At 41.4% G+C, this 15,993-nt stretch overlaps 1 protein-coding gene across 1 annotated transcript in view; it reads left to right on the top strand.

The window, feature by feature from the left end:
• The window catches only part of LOC129779090 (fatty-acid amide hydrolase 2-B), a 44,940-nt gene extending 33,350 nt beyond the window's left edge, over window positions 1-11,590 (top strand). Inside the window, exons 2-3 of the mRNA XM_055786358.1 lie at window positions 9,796-11,266; window positions 11,332-11,590. Coding sequence (XP_055642333.1) covers window positions 9,796-11,266; window positions 11,332-11,433 — 1,573 coding nt within the window. The 3' untranslated portion in view covers window positions 11,434-11,590. The remainder of the gene's footprint in view (window positions 1-9,795; window positions 11,267-11,331) is intronic.
• Window positions 11,591-15,993: the final 4,403 nt, after the last annotated feature.

Genomic DNA, 15,993 nt, shown 5'->3' with positions numbered 1-15,993 from the left:
AATGTACATACAATTCTACGTGAAAAACTATATATAACAATTTATCCTAGGACTAACCGTTTTCGAGATACTTGAACCTTCTTTTATGAACTGTTCCTCAGGAAAAGACCTTGCTCATTTGTGAAATAAAAATACACTTTTGAATCCACTTATAAGGTTCAGACAGTAAGTTTCCCGGTTTCAGGACTTTGGTAACCTGCACACTGAAGGGAATTAGCAAAACTCTCAGCATCGGTTATGAACCGCAAATGAACCGTCGATTAAGTGTGAACCCGATGTTCAAAGTGTTGGCGAACCCGGGGTCCTTTAGAGACGAATGTACTGCAAAATTTAAAGCCTGCCAAATACAAACAAGGATGGGAAGGGCAGTAGCGACGCGTGACCAACTGAGCTACCTGTTCAATTTCATTTGCAACATTAAAACAACAGTATTGCGATGACAGATTTTAACATTTTTATTTCTCAACATTTATATATATATATACAGTAAAACCAGTTCTTTTGAGGTTTTTTATGGGATTTTTTCGGTGCGACTTTTTGTGCGGTATTTGAAAGAAAATGAAGTAATCGCTCATTTTTTTCTATCTTTCATATGTATTTTATCGCTCTACATAAGGACTGTGTCAGTAAATTCCCATTCTCATGTTTTGTTTTGTTTGTTTTAAGGTGTCAGTGAAGCTTATTGACAGGAGCAAAGAGTTGATTTTATGATCTGCGCAAGTGAGTAGGCCGCTTATGAAAGTGAAAAAAGGAAATCGAATGTTGATCACGAATGGAATCATTAGGATTTGGGTTATTTTCTTAAGGAATTTTTTTTCATGTATTCCTATCCAGGTAATGCGACATCGAAGTCGGAAATTTTTTTGTGATTCAATAAAGCGACGAATTTGTATTCATCTAGTTCCTTAAACCGTTTCGTCATTTCGTCAATAATTTTGTCTGTAATCGATTCATATAAACGACGACAATTGATGACTGTTAATCATAGTATCGCCAGATACATCAATTGCATCTTTGAGCGTACTATCGGAATGATCATCTGCTTTCTCTATAGAAGCAAGGCAAGCCTTGACGATATGCACAAATTTTATTACATCTAATTCCTTTCTTTTGCAAAATTTGATAAAGAACATCCGTATGTGCAAACCACATAACAATTTTTTTTTCAAATTGTTTAGCGAACACGATTTTTTTGTGCGGTCCCTATCACCCGCACAAAAACAAGTTTGCCTGTATGACAAAAGAATCCTACGATCAACTATGAGCGCAAACTTAACAATGAATTCCTCATAAAATAAAGACATCTGCCTTATGTTATAAAGGTAATTTTTTTCCACAGTCATCATCATAATTCCGAATAACCGTTTCTGGTCAGATCTCGACCGTAAATAATTCTTGATCCGTCGAACAACAAAAAAAAGTTCTTTCAACGGAACAATGTCAGTATAATTCTGGCCAGCCGTTTCGGAGATGGTTTGATGCAGGTTTTGTCCAACGATAATCGGAATAATGACTATAATTTAAAGAGAACCGTCAGCTTCGCTTCATCGAATTTCGAGTGGTATTAAATAAGCATTTTCGAATTTCCAGTAGGTAATGCGACATCGAAGTCGGAAATTTTTTTGTGATTCAATAAAGCGACGAATTTGTATTCATCTAGTTCCTTAAACCGTTTCGTCATTTCGTCAATAATTTTGTCTGTAATCGATTCATATAAACGACGACAATTGATGACTGTTAATCATAGTATCGCCAGATACATCAATTGCATCTTTGAGCGTACTATCGGAATGATCATCTGCTTTCTCTATAGAAGCAAGGCAAGCCTTGACGATATGCACAAATTTTATTACATCTAATTCCTTTCTTTTGCAAAATTTGATAAAGAACATCCGTATGTGCAAAAATATTCGAAAAAAGTTTTAGCAAGTATACAGTGTTGAACTCAAGCATGAATGCGTGAGGACCTCTGGATGTAGTAAAAGTTACAGCATCATTGATAGGTGCATAATTGAAATCATCTATTTTTTTTTTTGTTTAGAGATGAACCAGCCTTTGGCTGAAAATCTCTTTAATAAAGAAAGAAAAAAAAAAGACGGGTGGGTAATGTCGGGGACATAACCGGAGTGACGTAGGACTATACAAACGGGACAGCTTTTGTTAAATATATATTTTAAATATATTGTTTTATTTTCTTCTTCTACGTGAATACCTACCTATCTACCTGAAAAATGGATTAGTTTACTGTTTACTCTTTATGAATATGTTGATGGTTCTGAAAAGAACCTTTGGTGTTGTGTTTTTGTTATCACTCGATATTCCCATCTTGTTCGGTTAAACCTTCCTGTTTAGCTATTGCGTTTGCCACTCGCCACAGCTTTCACAGTTGGAAAATTTATTCCCATCCAGCTTGTGACATGTTGTTCAGTAAATTACATTTAATGCGACGTGCCGGAGAAACACTTTGCCACTCACTGAAACTAATTGTTACCTTGATGAGCGCCGAACCGAAGCTGCTCTGTTCTTGATGCGGGTTTTCTGATTGTCGTGAGCAGCTTTGCAAGCCAACTCGAGCACTCCGACGGCCGAAACTCTATAATCGCTGTTAGGTATACTGGTGCTCCGGCACCAATCCGTTCGGCCTAGTTACCCTTGCGGAGCAATCAGTGAATGCGACCAACAGGGAACTGGAGACCTGCACGGTTCGAGTGAGACTTTGCCTTTCCCTTAACTTGTCCTCTTTTGTTACGTCCACGATGCCGATGCCGTACAACCACACGGGTTTACGGTTTGAAAGAAAATAAGATATTTTTTTGGGGTCCGCGTGTTTTATACTCTAGCGGTACACACTCACAGGATAGAGACAAATCGGCAGACTCAGCCAGAGGGGCGAGTCCAACGAGACGAACGAATGAGCGTTAAAAGGGAGCGATGGCAAAAAAATACATTCATTACGATTTGTTCGCTCGTTGGATTTACATGAAGGCTAAAAAGGGTCCTTTTCAGGATCACAAAATTATCTTCAATCTAAAGAGTTTATTGTTTTGTTATCACTCGATATCCCCATTTTGTTCGGCTAAACCTTCCTGTTTAGCGATTTGTTGCCACTCGCCACAGCTTTCACAGTTGGAAAAATGTCCAACTAAATAAGTCGCATTACATGTCCGTCCAATTAGCTAAATGTCGAACTAATTGTAAATTACTGTACTTTCAATCTGGAAACAATTTAAGAATTGGTGAAAATTGAATAATCAGGAAAGTCCCCAATTATCAATAAGCTCAGAACAACTGCCAAATTCACATACTCATCAGATCCTGGCAAACAAATTATGAAAAAATCAATTTGTGTTTTATTATTATTTTGGATAATGTTTTAGAAAGCATTTAACTGTATTTTCTAAACTCTTTTTTGGAAGGTTTAATGGCCCTGAAAAGCGCCTTGTTTTATGGAATGGTTCCAATTTAGAAAACTTAGTACTCGTGGTTTTGAAAAAAACCATTTCGAACGCCCTCGATGCCGTCTTGTTCTGGATTTGCCACCAAAGCAGATTGTGTAAAGAACAAACTTTTTTCTTCTGCTACCTGCTGCCGTTTTGCGATTGCGTTTGCCACTCGCCACTCGCTGCAACTGTTCTGTTCCGAATGCGGGTTTTATTATCGTCGCGAGCAGCTTTGCCAGCTAACTCGATAACATCGGCGGCCGAAACTATATGTCGCCTGCTAGGCGAACCGATGTGGTGTACGGTTTGAATGAGAATGATCGTTACGGAAGGAAGGAAGGTATTGTATTATAGAGACTTTAAACTTTTGCAGTTCATTCGTCTCTAGCCTTGAGAAAGGCCCTTTGAAAACTCTACTCTACTCTACTTCAGCGCTACCACCTCCGCCCTCTTGCCTTGAGAAAGGCACTCGATCCCTCGCCGTCCAGCTCGTCCAGCAACGATGTTGTCCAGTCGGTGTCCACACAAAGAATGATCGTTACGGCAGCGGAGCGGGGATTTTTAAGCTGACTGGCTGGCTCGAGAATTACGCATGTGTGAGGCTGCGACCAATGTTTCGTTCATTTTTTTCTTTTTCCTTCCGAATCGTGCTTCATTCTATTTCGCTGCTGCTCTGGTTGACCGTTTTGGTCGGTACGATTTGAGGAGCACAAAATGGACCAATCAAAAATGGGCACATAGTGCATTTTGACAATGCTTGATATTTCACAATTATTCAATTATTTATCTCAAGAAAAATGAAATGTTATTCGTTATGATAGATGCGTAGATATATTTCCTATCAATTGATGCAAAAACCTTTGCGATCTATTGAGAAATGCTCGAGTTATAAGCGTTCCAAATCTTGCATTTTTTCCTACTTGTTCAGTGCCTAGATTTCCATTTCACCCCCTATATCTTCCGGTTAGACGTAGTCCTACGTCAAAATCATCTATTTTTGCAAACATTTGGTATTTTGGTCTCCATAAATTGCTTCAATGTCTCGCTGCGTTTCGACGACTGCGAGAAAAATGCCGCAAGAGATGAGATCGTATTGAAAAACCTTGACGTTTTCTTGTTGTTTGTGCACGAGTGAAGCAAAAACAAGTTCAATACGTGTGTGCGACAGTGAATATATCCAGTGAATAACCAATGTTTGCACATCAGATTTGTCTCCGGACATTACAGTAGCGCCATCATGGCTCTGGGCCACAATTTTGTCATCATTAAGAACAAAGTACGCAGCTATTTCATCCACATGTCCGGCCAATCTAGCGGAGGTTTTGAAACGTAAGCATTGATGATGATGATGATGATGTATTAAAGAGACTTTAAACTCTGGGAGTTCATTCGTCTCTGCACGTAAGCAGACATACGTGTACTAAATGTACCGGGTTCAAGTTGTCAAATGAACAAAATCGATAAAAACGCTCGAATTAAAACCACACATCAACGAAGAATACCACCACATCCACAGAAATCATGAATGAATTTGTTCGTTCTTTTATTTGTATCATGCTCGCTGGGGGTGTTTGGTGCTGTGTACTCTCACGGTCTCGTGCCCTCTCTTAAATTTTAATGACGTCAGGAATAGGAAGAGAAACAGAAAGGGAAACGATGACAACTACGAATAAACACTGAAGAATGGTGGTGTGTATTTTCCATCGTTTGCATCGGTTTTGTTCAGCAGAAATATTGAACCGAAAACGTCATTTTTACGCAAGACGGCGCATAAGTAGTAGTGATCTTTTCATACGTAGTTGACTGTGTTTGCTCTGTGTTTGGGTGACGGCGGGTTCAGATGTATGGTTTGAACCCGGTAGTAATTACTGCTTATTTCGTAGCGTTAAAGTTGTGTTGCGCGCGGGTTGGGGTGTATTCAAATGTAATTATCAGATTATATTCTTCACGGTGGGTTTGAATTTCACCAAAATAGAAAATATAATAAGGATATTCGGGATAACATGGAAATTACAAAAAAATTACCTTCGACAATTCCTCATACATGTTACAAATGTGAAATAATATACATTTTATTCAGAGATTGTCTACCTGTCCTCTGAACAGTTTGAACAGGCGGACGAGACGCCTCTGGGAAAGGGGTTCTTATGTTCCTAGACCCTCGTTCTGGTTTTGCCTTCAGTTCCCCCAATTCCCATGCCGAGCAATGAAGTTTTCTACGATGATGCATTTTGACCAAGTCGCTCCATGAAAATGCGGCTGAGCCGTCCCTAATGTTCACTTGCTTAGGACATTTTACCGTAATGATGATAATTGGCCCAAGCAATGTACGAACCTTCATAACGATGGTTGTGATGTTTTGAGCTGTATGTTCACCGGCAGGCAACCGTCAATGTTTCACCTCACAGCTTTTGCCACTCCCCCTTTATTTGAACTGGTTGTCGAGTCTTAGAAGTCGGAATTCCTCATGAAGTATGTTAATTTCTGGTTTAATGTGCGTATCGATGATGACAGCATCATAGATCTTGTTATTGAGGAAATCGAGTAGATCCATGTGCTTCCTTGTAATCGAGCAAATGTTCCAATCCGCAATACTGACAGCTTAACGGAACATATTTGCTGATCAGTGCTAATGCAGTTTGTAGCTGCTAAGCCTTAGTTCAGTACGCAGGTACGCATAACAGTGATAACTTCTGTTACGAGAGTCAGTATCTACTGCGTAGTAAACATCGAACTGTCAGAGGTTATATCAACAGCTACATCGGCGTATGACAAACGAGGGTTAGTGGAGCGTCCCTGATTTGGCTGAGCGGCAGCGACTGCGAGGTGGGTCTGGGATGCTTCGTCTGCCTGGTGAGTAGCAGCTTGCATTAAAAAAACAACTTTCGGACGGCGAATGAAAAACTACAAAACATAATTTAATGGAACAAATGTCCCAAAACACCTTCGGAACATTCGTCATCGCTGTCAAAAACATATTTACAGACCCGTTCGATTTTGGCACGTTTCGTTTTTGGCATGGTTCGATTTTGGCACATGTGCAAAAAACGAACGGTTTTTCTTAAATACTGTTTTTTAGTTTTCTGGTTCTTCATTCACCAATTTAAGCTCAACCATAATATAAGATAATAATATCCTTTATGTTGCCAATATAAATGGCTGGAATCGGTCAACTGGTTCCGGAATATGGCCGGAACATGTTCCAGTAATATAATGGACATGATCAAAGCAGTGCTTAGAACCGTACTATGCCCATCATGTGACACCTCTAATTACTCGGGATTTAAAAACTAGCCCATCGGTGGTCATATCTAGTATCTAGGTCGTCATAGGCCAGATGCGGACCTGTTCCGGTTGCGTTCCGAATACTACCAGGTGGCTATTCTATTTTTGGACCTCTAACAACTTAGAATCCAAAAAATAGTCAATTGGTGAATATAACAGGTGCACATGACATTTCTGGCCTCATCTGCATGTGTTTTCCCCCTTGGTATCATTGGAATGTTACTTTCTTTAGGTGAAGACTGCCTCTGCGGTTTTCATCCTGTCACCCCGCATTTATCGAGGTACACATCTCAATAAATACAAACGTCTCGTCCCTGAAATTGTTAACCCACATATCCAGCACTGCAGCAAGCTATGAGTAACAATTTCAGGGATGAGACGTCTGAATTTGTTGAGATGTGTGTCTCAAAAAAATGCTAGATGACATGGTAAAAACCTCAGAGGCAGCCATTGTAGTTTCCAACGACTTTGTCCTTAAGAAATTATTATTGAAAAATTAATTTTCTCTTTCATCTTTATTCAAGTAATTGTTGTTTGCATTTTCAAATAATGCAAGCTATATCTCAATTCACATCTCAGCATATCCGATTACCCGAGCCAGTTCTTGAGTGACTTGGTAGGTTCGGGTCAATGCTGAACCAGGAAGTACGATGTGCACCAAAATCGAATCTTCATCTCCTTGTTTATCCAAGAAATGTTCGACATCTCCTCCTTCCTCTATGCCATCGCAGCCTTTGTCGTCCTTATTCAGTACCAGAGTGATAATTTTCGCGTTTGAGTATTCATCAACGCAAAATTCTTCCTCTGGGTATTCCGTTGTTTCAACTGTGTCGATGTCCATCTGGGAATTGAACAATATGCTCAAAGGAACGCCGTTTTCGTGCGCAGGTCCAACTATCCAACCTATATTTTTCCAAGGTCGTTGAATCACCGTTTCCATGCTTCATGCAGCCATAAAGAAACGTATCTAAGGTTGATTTTCTTAATCCGTTGCTTAAAGTCAGTACGAAAGACTCGTGAAACCACTTCTGAAATATGTCGCGAGTCGTCCACGCATTTTTCGAAGAGGCATATTCAACGGGAATTTGGACGTTTTTGAAAACATCGGCAATTTGTGAGTACCCGTTGCATTTGCGCATGGCATGAAGGTTTTTCTATATTTGGCATCTTTAGCCCCGGAGCAGTAGACTCATCAGTGTATACCATAGTGTACCCGAGGAGTGCAAAAACTAAAATATTCGCGTCATGTCATTTTTTATTGATCCCTAAATATTGTTAACCACTAAAAAGTTTAAAAGAATATATGAAAAAAAAAAACCGTTGCTTTTTGGCAACACAAAATATTCGGGCCGTGTTGGGATCTGTATTGGCATGTTTTTCGGTTCTTTCTTAGCTTTATTTATTAGTTCCTCCTCCGTTTTCACCATAAAACTATTGGTCTAGACCCTCCGCGTAAGGTTTGCTCTGAAATTCTCGACGGGATGCAGCTGGGTTCGGAAGGTTGACGGACTTCGAAACAACATCTATCTTCAAGCGGTTCATCTCTTCCAGCGAATTCTTCGCGTAATGGGCGGAGGCCAGGTCCGGATAAACACCTCACCCTCGTCCGGATGATATTTTTGGATGAAGAAGACATCTTTCGGCAGGCACTTTGTGCAGTATATGTCCCGTTCACTGCAAGTCCCGAACGGAAGAAGGGCCTCTTTTCGCTGATGGTTCACCACTTGGGAACTCAATGTGGGAGATATACCTCGCATCGGAGCTTATGTCCTTGGTGGGGGACGAGGTTCCCTACCAGTCGTTGTCATCCATCGTTAAATACGTCTCGTCATCCATGGCGGCCGCGACGTTCTGCTTCGCCGAAAAAAAAACATTTTCCATCAAATTTCTGAGTCACAGCTTGTTGTCCCGACACGACCTGTCTTGACTTACGTTACCGCATGATTATGTCCATCTTTGCTAGCTATTTTCCAGGCGTCTGTTCAATGCTCTCATTCTTCACCAGAAGTGTAAAAATATTATAGATGGAACACCGATTATCCACGAGCGGATGATCCGCGGTGCGGATTATTCGCGGCAGCCTGTTCCATGGTAAATCAATAGGCCTCCACGTGGCTTTTACATTGTACAGCTACTGGTGTAAACAACTTTATAGATGAATAGTTTAATTATTTATGTATCGATAAAGCATAGCTTTCATGCTAAAAAAACTTTTTTTTCGTGTCACGCCTCATTTTTAGGCCCTCATTCGCGATTTTCGTTATTTGCGGTGAGCTTGCCCGACTATTCTGCGGATAATCGGGGTTCTACTGTACTTGACGATGTCCTTTTTCTTCGCAACCGGGTGGAACTCCCAGTACGCACAAACCGAGGAGCGCGGTTATTTCTCTGTTTTCGCTATAACTTCCGCAATTCAACTGATAGCCCTGTCATATTTGATTTGAAAACTTATGGGCTACTACGATAGACGATGCACAAGTGGTCTCATCCATAGGTGTTGAGATGAACGCATGAAAGATTGGTAAAATTTATCCATTTTTCCAATGCAAGCGTTATTGATGATACACTAACTGTTGTAGCGAAACGGTTGTATATTCGGATCCTAATGGCGATGCTGGAAAGCGGGATATTCTGCATCCGAGATTATCCATGGATGGAGGTGAACTTTGCGCCTACGTCCACCGGGCTGTTTGGATGTTATCCATATTTGTCGGACTGTGATAAATTCAGCTCACACGCTGGTACACGGGAAATGAATTTGGCCACGTGTGCAGAAAATGAATAACGATTATATTCCCTGACTTTCAATACGGTAAACAGGTGACCCATTCTGACTATTATAATTTATTACAATCGCTGCTTTAGATGCAATCTGTGGGAGAACATCTAGCATCAATAAGTAAATAATTAACCCCAACGTTGTTGTGTCTGGAACCTCACGCGCCTTAGTGTAAAGCTTTTTTACCGCACTGTGGCTAAACATATCCACACTTGAGCAAGTCCATAATAAATTTTCCGCGAAATATATGTTTCTAATTCAACTTCTTTTTTTTCCTTTCATTTCATGCAGAAGAATGAGCTGGATCATAAGGAAAGCACTGCGCGGAGCTATGCACGTGTTCAGCTGGTTTGTTATACCGTATTCGTACATGGTAAGCGCTCGGATACGTCACAAGCCACTGCCTCCCATCGATAACCCGCTGCTCCAGATCCCGGCTGTCACGCTGGCAGCCAAAATTCGAACGGGACAACTCAAAAGTGAGAGCGTCGTTAGTGCTTACATCGAACGCTGCCGGCAGGTCAATCCGATTCTGAACGCAATTGTCGAGGATCGGTTCGAACAGGCTCTGGATGAGGCAAGACGAATCGATCGAGAAGTGGCCGAAGGGTTGAAAAGCGCGGCCGAGATAGCGGAGGAAACGCCTATTCTGGGAATTCCGGTCACCATAAAAGAGAGTCTTGCTGTTAAAGGGATGAGCAACACAGGCGGTCGAAAATTAAAGAACAAGCGTATTGCACAGCATGATTCTCCAGTGGTGGAGCAGATCAAGAAAAATGGAGGAATCATACTGCTTGTCAGCAACACTCCGGAGCTGTGTATGTGTTGGGAAACCTATAATAAATGCACTGGTATCACAAAAAATCCACACAACTTGCAGCGAACCGCCGGAGGATCGTCAGGAGGAGAAGCGGCACTAATTAGCTCAGCAGCTTCTCTGCTCGGTGTAACTACCGATATCGCTGGTTCTTCCCGACTTCCAGCTGCTTTTGTAGGTGTGTTCGGTCACAAACCTTCTCCATTCCTGGTTTCTCCGTATGGTCACAATCCCTCGTGTGAGGATGAATCGTGGGGAGATTTCTTCACTCCCGGGGCCATGTGTCGGTATGCTGACGATCTTCCACTACTACTCAAAGCAATGCGTGATCCCAACGGTAAACCGTACCATCTAGATGCTCCAGTGAACCTAACAGAATTGAAGTATTATTTCATGGAGAATGACGGTCCTTCTGGACTCACTGAACCAATCCAAGCAGATATCGTGGCAGCCATAAAAAATGTTGCGAACCACTTCAATGCCGAAAAAGTATCACTTAAACGCTTAATTTGGTCTTTGGATATTTCTGTGTGTAAAATGCTTCGTATGAGGGACATCGAGACAATTTACACCCCACAGAAGGATGGTCAGCCAAACACCACTGTTGGAAAGGAACTACTTAAATACATCTGCGGCTGTTCGGATTCTGACTTGCCGTCAGTGGTGATAGGCCCCATGCAACACGTCGTCCAGAATTACATCCCCAGTACGAGACTAAACTTTCTGGATGAGCAGATCGAACTGCTCCGGAAAGATTTCATCGATCTGCTCGGAACAAATGGAGTGTTCATCTATCCCATATTCCCGAATACTGCCCATCGGCACTTTGAGATTTACCATAAGTTGGTAGACACGAGCTACATGATGGTGTTCAATACATTAGGACTTCCGGCGGCTTCGTGTATGGTAGGATTGGATCGAAATAAGTTGCCTATAGCAGTGCAGGTAAGCGAGCGAAGAAAAAATCAATTGGGAAGCTCACTCTGTTTAATGCTATGTTTACGTTGCAGATCGTTGCCAGTCCCGGCCAGGATCATTTGATTTTTGCAGTAGCTGCGGAATTAGAACGGAAATATGGTGGATGGGTGCCCCCGCCATCAGAAAACAAGTAGATGAAAATGGCTGGGTTGAACCAAATTGAGGTTTACAATTTGAGGGAATTGCAACCGTGTAAAAATAATGACTATTTTGATTCATTTTAACAAATCATTATAATTATTGATGTTTGACTTAATTAAAAAAAATTGAATATAACTTTTATTTGTTCAATTTGGGTGTTGCGTTCCTTATTGAGATCCCCTTAGGCCGAGGACATAGTGAACGCGATGCGATGCGGATTTCAAGGCGGCGGAATTGTTTGTTGAGTGTTTAGTCGCGAGTGAACGCAAGTGATGGTTGCCAGACGATTTTGATAAATATCTTCAAAATCGAACTCATCGAACGAAAATAAAAATTGAGTTGTTAACTTATTATGCGCGGTTCGCGCTCAAACGAAACCCATCCCAGGCTCCACTATTCGTCAAAGGCCTCCCAATCCATGGTGGGATGGCCAATGTTCCAAGCTTTATCAGAATAAATCGGACGCATTTAAAGCTTTTCGGAAACGTGGAACCATTGAGAATTTTCAAACGTATTTGGAACTTGAAAATCAATTTAAAAACTTGATCAAAGGGAAAAAACGTGCTTTCGTGAGAGGTTTATCACGAGAAACGTCAATGAAAAAATTATGGAAAGTGGCTCGAAACATGAGAAATCGCTCTTCATCGAATGAAAGCGAAGAATATTCACATCGATGGATTTTTAATTTTGCACGGAAGGTTTGTCCCGATTCCGTTCCTGTGCAAAAAATGGTTCGAGATATACCACAAGATAGGTGCGATCTTGATTCCGAGTTTTCGATGGTAGAATTCTCTCTTGCTCTCCTTTCTTGTAACAATTCGGCTCCAGGAACGGGTAGAATTAAGTTCAACTGGTTGAAACACCTCCCTGATGTGGCGAAACATCGCTTGTTGAATTTATTCAATCGGTTTCTGGAACATAATATTGTTCCAGATGATTGGAGACAAGTGCGAATTATAGCTATTCAAAAACCCGGAAAACCCGCGTCCGTCTTCAATTCGTGCCGCCCAATAGCAATACTGTCTTGTATACGGAAATTGTTGGAGAAAATGATCTTGTTTCGCCTTGTTCGATGGGTTGAAACGAATGGCCTATTCTCAGATACACAATATGGGTTCCGCAGGGGCAAGAGGACGAATGATTGTTTTGCGTTGCTTTCTTCAGAAATTCAAATGGCTTACGCCGAAAAAAAACAAATGGCTTCAGTATTCTTGGACATAAAGGGGGCCTTTGATTCTGTTTCAATAGAGGTTTTGTCAGACAAATTACACTCTCGGGGTCTACCGCCTCTATTGAATAACATGTTATATAACTTGCTTTGTATTAAAATTGAAATAAATCGTGTCATATATCAAGTCATTTTTAACGCAACTGCTACAATATACAATGTTACACTTACACTTGTGCTGAATTTTTCACAATACACGATCGGTCATTGATATAAAATTTCATGAAGCAACCAACATTCAAGTTCCAAATTTAAATTTTATTTGCTAGAATTAATCGTATCACGCACCTTACTTGCAATACAAAAATGCCCCCGGCATATGCAATGCCGATTTCCTCCAGGCAGCTTGGTTTTATTGTCTCTGTTAGGGAGCCCCGCATGTGTCGTGAATTCAAAAAAATCAGAAGTGGGTATTTCCGTTAGGAAAAGGGTTGAGATTTTTCAACTGTTCGATAGTTAGTTCCATGACATATATTATTTTCTTCAATATAAAAAATTGTTATGGAGTGCCGAAATCGATTGACGCAAAAATTTCATCAATCCATCATGAAATGACTGAGCAATAAGCGTTTGAAATTGGACAATTTTCACGATGTACTCGATTTTCGATTTTCAATTTGTACCCCAATATGTTCCCGAAAGACGTAATCCTACGTCAAAAATGCCAACAAAGAATAAACTTTCTCCGTACAATTACCAGCACCGGGTGGGGAGCCCATCCCGAAGATCTTATAATGTTGTATCGAACAACTATTCTCTCAGTGAAGGAATATGGCAGTTTCTGTTTTCAATCAGCTGCCAAAACACACCTCATTAAACTCGAGCGAATTCAGTATCTTTGTCTCCGTATTGCGTTGGGATGTATGCCCTCAACGCATACCATGAGTCTCGAGGTTTTGGCAGGCGTACTCCCACTAAAAGATCCCGTGATGAGCCGTGGTGCAGTGAACATTAGAGACCATCATCAGATAAGAAAAAGAACATCAGCAGCAGCAGCAGCAATGAAACTGCACTGTCGGCAGTAAGAAGCTGCACCGCCAGCAAGTAGAAAACCGTTTCGGTGCCACATCATAAAAGTGACGCGCCAACTGCGGCGCGCATCAGTCGTCATAAAACCATCGAACAGTGAACATCACAGTGAATTCAAATAGAAACAAGAAGAGAAAAGTTGTAAATAAAATGAAAGTGTAATTAGTCATGGTCTCCGGTGTTTGCGTTCGACCGCCGGAACATCCAGTCCTCCATCTCTGCCGCAATAAAAAGAGTTTAATGTTTTCTAGAAGAGCTTCGAAAAAGCATTCCTCAAGGCTCTCCGAGTTCATGCGGTTGTTGATAGCCAAGCTAGTCCAGTCCAACTGCGTCGTTGACTTCATGAGGCGAAGCCAACCCAAGGAGTCCGGCCCAGCTGCCCTCCTGGGAAGGAACACAGCGGTTCCTGCTCCCACCCGGTTCGGTTCCCGCTAGGAACGCGAGCACTCTAACGACCGGCGCAATTACAGTCCACTACAGCCCCAACATTGAGTATGATGAATGTGAGTGTGAACATTGTCAACACATCCTTATAAAAAAAAAAGAAAAAAATGTCACCCTTCTAAACTCGAGCAAACCGCGAGTAATCGGTTCTCTACTTCATTAACATTAAAATTAATGAAAAATGTTTATATATACTTGTAACTATACAGATAGGAGTTTGGCTCCTTTCAACTTATGTAACTGAGCATGTAAAAATAAACGATTTAATAAAAAAAAACTTATTATTTTTGTTTTGTTCGATAAATCATATAACTTTATTCTAACTTACATAATGCATATAAAACGTTCGTTAAGGACTTTCCATTTACCATGTTCACAGATAAAAACGATCTCACAATTCAACTGTTTACGAAATGAAGACATGTTATCATATATGGCATCCTTATGCTGGGTTGTTTACATGTAGAATGGAGTGGAATGAAATATCAAAAAACGCGCGATCTAAAGCGATTAGTATGTCATAGCACGCAATGAGCACCAATTAATCGCTTCGCATCGCATCGCACCGCATCGCGTTTACTATGTCCTCGGCCTCAGAGAGGTTTATTGTTTTATTTTCTGTCAAAGGGATGAGCAACCCAGGCGGTCGAAAATTGAAGCACAACCGTATTGCACAAAACGATGTTCTGTAGTAGAACAGATCAGGAAAATCATAAAACTATTTCGTAAAAATTGAGTGTGCCGTTTTCTGGTCCTTTACAACTACAATCATATAATGCTCAACTTACTGAGAATTCTGAAGAAACTTCAGTCAAACTTGTGTTTTGTGAAAAGTGTAAAAACCTCGATGTTACGGGAGAATGTTGCTGACTGGCGGACTCGGTGAATAGAAAAAGTTTCTTTCCGACTGTATGCTCCGACCGACCACTTATGCGAAAACTTTCCTCCACTTCGGATCAAAAAAAGAAAGACGAATTTCAACTGCGCACTTCACTCGTTGATGGGTTTTATTGGAATGAACTTTTTGTGGTGATTGTCCAAGGTTATTTATGACAGTAATCATTTCCGTTCGATGTTTTTGTGTGACGTTTGCGTTTTATGTGATGGTTGCGTTTTATGTGCGTTTCATAAAAGGTAAGTAAATAGAGGTAAGTACAATTCGTGAGTTATTTGTGTATGATTTCTTTTTCGTGTTTAATTAATTGTTCATTTTTTATTTTCAGGATCTGGAGCTGTTCTCAACATGCCGGCCGCCGTTGAAACAGTCTGTTTCAACCAACAACCACGTCGCCAGTTGACGTTGCTGCTGAGCTGTCTTCCTCGTCGCCGGAGTCGATTGGAAGAACCGCGATCTCCGTGACCGCTCGCTTGTAGTCATTTGATGCCGTCCTGACTACCACTACTCGGACTCGACCGTCTGGACCGGGGATGGTTTCGATTATGCGTCCGAGAGGCCATTGTAGCGGAGGGCAGTTCTCTTGCTTCAGTAGTACCAGTTGACCCTTGCGAACGTCCACCGCCGGGCGTCTCCACTTGCTACGCTGGTGTAGCTGGCTCACGTAGTCCCGAGACCAGCAACGCCACAAATCCTGGACCGAGCGTTGCATGTCCTGCAAACGGGTGATGCGATTAGGGGACTGGGGAAGCAGGTCAGGCTCAGGTATAGAGACAAGAGGCTCTCCAATTAGAAAGTGCCCTGGGGTCAGAGCAGAAAGGTCGTCAGGAGAATCAGAAATAGGAACGAGTGGACGGGAGTTTAAGACTGATTCTACTTGAGCTACAACCGTTAGGAGCTGATCCATTGTGAAAGCCTTTTGTCCCATGATGCGACGAAAATGATACTTAAACGATT

The sequence above is a fragment of the Toxorhynchites rutilus genome, chromosome 3, assembly GCF_029784135.1.
Source record: "Toxorhynchites rutilus septentrionalis strain SRP chromosome 3, ASM2978413v1, whole genome shotgun sequence".
NCBI lineage: Eukaryota > Metazoa > Arthropoda > Insecta > Diptera > Culicidae > Toxorhynchites > Toxorhynchites rutilus.
The sequence above is the reverse complement of the archived record's forward strand: the minus strand, read 5'-3'. Positions and strand labels throughout refer to the sequence as shown.